The 6000-nt window shown below is 48.2% G+C and overlaps 1 protein-coding gene across 1 annotated transcript in view; it reads left to right on the forward strand.

Annotated features, from left to right (window-relative positions):
* Positions 1 to 3817, forward strand: part of LOC111244091 (cuticlin-1-like) — a 64738-nt gene extending 60921 nt beyond the window's left edge. The window contains exon 8 of the mRNA XM_086981182.1: positions 3705 to 3817. Within this exon, the coding sequence (XP_086837308.1) occupies positions 3705 to 3802 (98 nt within the window). The 3' untranslated portion in view covers positions 3803 to 3817. The remainder of the gene's footprint in view (positions 1 to 3704) is intronic.
* Positions 3818 to 6000: the final 2183 nt, after the last annotated feature.

Genomic DNA, 6000 nt, shown 5'->3' on the forward strand with positions numbered 1-6000 from the left:
GCACCGAGGTAGAGGCAGTAGCAGGAAGCCCTACTTCTTTTTCATGTGGTCGACCGTTCAGCGCCCAGCAAAACATCAGGACCGAGAAGGTGTTCACAGCTTCTCCTGAACAGCACCAGTAAGTCGTTTGACGGTTTTCCAAGGGCGCCGTAAGTGGCTGTTTTTACTGGTACTGTTATTGGGGTGAAAGAGGATCGGAAGGTGCTCGCTTTTGTACCAGCCATGTTTAGGCGGCTGGCAATGGAGGAACGGCTTCGCAAGGTGGAAATGGGCAGCGGTAACAGCCGCGGAGGGCTGCAGGAAGAGGCTCGCGTACTAGCAACCACGAGCGTTCTTTATAGGCACGCTGGTGGTGAGAGGTGAACTCGCTCGTGGCTGAGGTGCCAGTCTACTTAGTTGTTCGTAGTAGTCGACCCAAACATCGATAGGGGCCGACGCGACCAACGGCTGCCCGGTCTCTCGAAACATCGGCTAAGAGAAAAGGCCGGTGGGACAGGACAGAAAATGCGAAGAGGTGAATGGGTTAGTCGTTGGATGGAAGAAGCTGAGTGCCAGCGGGGTGGCAGCGTCGTGGGTTCCAGGAGAAAACGAACGCAGACAGCAGAGTACGAGCAATTTACAGTGAAAGCAATAGTGCTACTGTAGTACTGCCAGCTGCAACATATTCGGGTAGAGGGCTTTATAGGGAAGACAGCTAGAAGCAAGAACTGCGAGCCAACGGATAGCGTAGCGAAAGAAAAACGCTGAGACACAGACTCGTGAGAAGATTGCCACGTTAGAAAGACCCGAGCCGACCATTACCCCATCACGATATATCTACCCGTTGAGATGCTCAGGAAGGCATTGCTGGGTTAAGCTCAAGAAGAATGCTGCAAGACGTGGATACGCTAGTCATGCCAGCAGTCATTGGGTGAAGGGGCTTACAGAAGTCGACAGTAGCGACCGAGGCAGTAAACAAAGCAGCGAGAATTGTTTGAGAATAGGGGAGATGCCAACTCGACTTGCGTTCCTATGGTAAAAGGCCAGCGGAGCTGCGTTCCACCAGCTCCCTCCAATTGCAAAGGCTTTTAACTTTCGTGTACACCAGGTACCGCTGGCAGCCATTACAGAACCCGTGGAGACTCAAGCGGATCCCGTCGATGGCCAAAGAAGACTTGCCTTTCAAAAAGAAGACGAGACGGGGTGAACTGGTTCTACGAGAAGTGCATGTCGAAAGAAGAAAGAAGAAGAATCCATCTAACAAAGCTAAAACAGACAGCATTCCAATGGAAACGAGCTTTGAATAACAAGGGTCTAGCAGCAGTAGCTAGGGGAACTGGATGAATCTAAGAACGAAGGCGTTCTGTCGGGTACTCCGCCCAGGTCAAACCTAAACAACTAAAAGTTAGAAAAACAAGACGCGTTTTCAACTTCTCGTCAGCGGTAGTAGTAACGTGGGTTGTAGAGTAAAAAAAGATAGCTTTCCCCAGCTATTGTTATTGTTGAAAATTACATCGCGAGATGAATGAAACTAAGAGAGATGGAAAGGGCAAGAAGGCTAAAGGATGCAAGTGATCCTGACGTTAACGTGAGGACCGCCAAACCGCGAAGGGGAGCCTTAGGAACGAATACCTTTTACTAACTGCAATTTTTTCTACCGCCACTGGTTTGGCGGGCGAAAAACAGCGCTTTTGTGCTTCGTCACTGTCGAGCGACTGGAGTCAAGGGTATGAACTTCTGCAGAGCAATTTGTTGGTATGCCGCTAAGCTCAATGCCCCTGCCATGAGGCTGGATGCCGCTCCTGCCGATCAGTGGTATTGCATTGCGTCTGTCAAAAGATGCGTCACTGTTAAATGATACAGTGTAGTGTGTCAGCGTTTCCATGAAGAAGACTAAACAGCATTTCACGTATAGGTACCAACACTACCACTGGCCATGCTGCAACCGGCACTTTCTAATACATTTTTACTCTTTCCGCTCAATTCCCCATCGTCCCTGCTATCCTGTCAGTTTAAAGGGAATGCGCCCGTACTGAAGTGTCTTTAGCAGGGTGCCTTTATCGGCTTTGTCCGCTATCTTTCTTGCTCTCGACGCTCTGGTCCCAGTCCTGACTGCTCTTTCCTTGCGTTCACCTAAATTGATCTTCAGTTCCGTTTCACAGACCAATGACCAACGACACATATCCGAGCGGATACGAACACACGCATCATGGGGCAAATGGGTACAGATGGACAGTCATTGAGGGTCATTGAGGCAACTAACTATGAATATGGTTTGTATTATTAGAATTGTTGGATTACGCTAGAGATAAGAGGATCGGAATTGAAAAAAAAACCGGGCTGGCATTAAGAAAATCGTCTGCTGTTGTCGATCAAGCAGTTTGCCTGGCCTTCATAACTGGACGGTAGAAAAGAAGTGATACCGGGTACTTGCGGCTAATACAATGCTGAGTTTTTCATTTCCTCAACTCAAAGATAGCGTAAGTTAACAAAGAATGTGGAGTTGTATGAAAAACAGGCCAAAGCTTCCATTCCAACGTGAAGTTGCGATATGTGACAGGGTAGAACCTAAGGGTGTTTAGCTTTCGCTATCACAAGAAAGAACATCATCTATCATTATAAAAGGGGTCAACTTGCTTCGCTTAAAATTAGCTTATTCCTCCTGTTCTCACAGATATGCTGTAATGACTTGGACCAGAAGCAGCGCAGCGATTAGCGATTGGGTCCATTATTTAGTTCCAGCTGTCTTATACGTTGTACGTAACTTTACTTGAGGCTGTTCTTTTTCGCTCCATATAGGACGAACCAAGTCACCGACCCAGCAGTGAAAGAGCGAGAATTTTCCGCCGCACGAACACTGCCTTCATTATAGAATAACGAAGCTGACTCTCGTCTGTTCTGTATGTCGCCTTCTTCTGAGCAGGATCCGCCACTACGCTTCAGTACAAACGATGTCTCCAGTGGCTATATTCCAGTTCGTCTTCCTGGGAAAGAGCGCGTAAGCAACACGATCAGCAATACATGCGAAATAAGCGAACCCTATCTTTGTCTTTTGTTACCTCCAGGTCGGGACATTGAAATCAGGACAAGCAGTAGACGGAAACAGAGAAAGAGAAGGAACGGCAAAGCGAAAGAGGGAACGGGAAATATAAAGAACAGAGGCAAATCGTTATTCCGACTAAATTCCCATCGATGACTCGACTTCTCTACAGCTGGCGACATACGACGGAAGAAGAAAAATAGGCCGGTTACACGACTGACTCTGGCAGAGTTCGGGTAGACTTAGGGTGCGAACTTGTCCGAGGTGGGTCACTCACTCATCCCTTGCCCAGCGGGTTAATGCTCTCTGGAAGGCTCGACCGCCTCCTAATAGCGAGCGTACGACATGTCGCCAGGCGTTCCAGTCTAGAAAAAACGGCAGCAAAGTAGAAATGGCGACCGCCGAAACGGCAGTAAGAGGACATTGAATAAGAAGCACCCGAAAGGGGTAACCGTATGGGTAGGTGGCCGACGTTTGCAACTTGACTCTCCACGACCTGGTAATTTTTCGTCACTGCCAGCGATTTAGCTTTTCGAGAGTGCTGTCCTTGCTAGTATTTTCAAAAAAAAAACTTAGCTAGGCAGAAATATATAAAACTAATACTATCGTCTACACTTCGGGACTGTCCTTAATGTCATGGGTTTTACTACTCACGGTGCTTTTATACCTGCTTTTTGGTTTCCAGGTGGGACGAAGGTATGGATATGTTACCAGGAAGAAATGCGCATAAGTACCTTACTTAGGTGTTTCACTAACATGAATCAACAAGGCCGTGCATTATAAAAACAAGCCGAAATCAAATAGAGCGAGCAAAACGAATTACGAAATCGGCTTTTTTTTGGAAAGCTAAATCTGTTTGTTCGAGATATGAGCTTCAAAGCTTCTATTAAAACAAGTGGGCTTTGTTGACGTGTAGTGTTTCGTATATTCAAGGAACGATCTTCATTCGTACAATCGGAAGTGAATAAGCTCGGCAGGACATGCATGTTATATTGGCTAGGGCAGCTAGAAAACGTAGTGATTCTTATTAGCGTACCAAATACGACTGGCCGCTGAAGATAACGCTGCTGCTGCCAACTTGTGCTCGCATGAGAGACACAGCAAGTGAAAGAAGAACACTGACGAACCTTCTTCGAGATGTTCATGTCTGTGGCGTCGTTCTCCACCGTTATTGGATTTAATTAAGAAATACGCATTAATACGGATAGTACCAAGGTTTCACTAAGTCGGCACGGATGTCATTTCTGTTCAGTCCTGCTTGAACATCGAAGGTTACCGACTACTTGATAAGTGTCCGCATAAAGCACGGGTATTGCCAGGGAAGTTGATGCGTGGTCTGCAGAGAAACGAGAAGAAAAAATAGCAGGAAACCTACGCATGACAAATATCCACTGAAAAAAAATTCTGCTTCCAGTCCCACCTAATTTTAGGTTAAATCCGCTCGACTGGTCATTACTTGGAACCGAGGCTATGGGATCTACCTCAATACTCTGAATCACCATAATAACCACCAGCTTGCTAACACCTACTACACTACGGGTACGATATTACCATTAGGAAATGCATCACTTTACACAAGAAAAGAATGTTTCTTTCTTCGCTCGTCAGTCGCCTGTAGTGCCGCTATCGATGTTATCCCTTTAGCACCACTCGCAACGCATTGGCCGTTACCGCCGCCATCTCTGCTGCTTTGGATGGTGGCGGAATAGATCGGCGGACTATCGCCGATGTAGCATGACCTCCTCTGTCACTGCTATTATCACTGCCACCTTGAATTGCGGTGCCGCTATTGGTGAAGCAACAGCTTTGGCCGTTGCTTTGCAGATGCAGCAGTGGGCGGATCGGCGGTAGGCTTGATTGGAGCGCTTACAGTAGCTGAAGTAGGTGTACGGGCACCGATGGCTGGCCGGCCACAAGGGAAGCAGTGAATGAGGGTGATCGTTTGTTCTTTTCCTCGCTTGCTTACGTTGGGTGGATAGTTCTTTAGCTAGTTTATCGCATAAGAGCCAGGCGATCTGTGCATGCTCCATAAGGCGTGAGAAGAAGCCAGCGGCGGCGAAAACGGCAAGAAAACAGTCAGCGAGAGTTTAGGAACCGCGCAATTGGGCAGCTGAACGACAGCTCCGGGTTTACTGTTAGCATTTGAGCTTAGGGAAGTCTGCGGAGCGAAGGAGTATTCTTAGTTCATGACCTTTTCTCTTCCTGCTCCCTACTTATTTCTAAAGCCTCTGCATGCCTCCTTCTCTCATTTTCCTCTTCTTGTGAAAACGACGACGGGTCCAGAAGCAGAAGCCGTTCCACGCGTCGAGCGGGTCCCTGCCAGCCTTGCTGCTACGTTGCCACATTACCCGCTTCTGGTTTCCCAGGTTTAATCCCCTCTCGTTGAGTTCTTCACCCCAACTTTTTTCCTTGCCTCTAGACCCTTATTCAGAATTCGCGTCGGGGTACCCCAGGTAGCAACGGGGATGCCGGCAATAGCAAATGGGCGGTGAAGAGCCACATAGTTGGGCAAAATAACCCAGTAGCCCTATCAAACTACCGCCGGCCTTAGTATGAGCACAAGACTGAGCTGCTGCCTATGCTTCTGCTCCTGCTGGATGGAAGCGCTGCTGAATGTTCGCTTTTTATGGGCCTCGAACGGGCCCCACCAGTCAGCCAGCCAAAAAAGTGGGTCACGAACACCAACGTCAGTTTTCTCTTTTTTGCTATAGTCATTCTCATTTCAAGACTATGGCATGGGACAAAAATGGGCGGCACGCGTCCGTGTCACAAGTGTTTCTGCTGCTAGTGCTGCAACTGCCATCTACGCTATCGTCGACTTCTTCTCGTCTACAGCCTATTCGGAGCCGACTCTGATCGTAGTCGGGGAAAGCCATTCGCCATTAGCCTTTGGGCGTTCAGTCGGTCCATCAAGCGACTCGATTCAACTCCGAGGCTTTTGCTACAGGCTCATGTGGCCTGACGCACCCCCAAGTCCATCT

Source organism: Varroa destructor, unplaced genomic scaffold (assembly GCF_002443255.2).
Source record: "Varroa destructor unplaced genomic scaffold, Vdes_3.0 BEIS01000002.1, whole genome shotgun sequence".
NCBI classification, from domain to species: Eukaryota; Metazoa; Arthropoda; class Arachnida; order Mesostigmata; family Varroidae; genus Varroa; species Varroa destructor.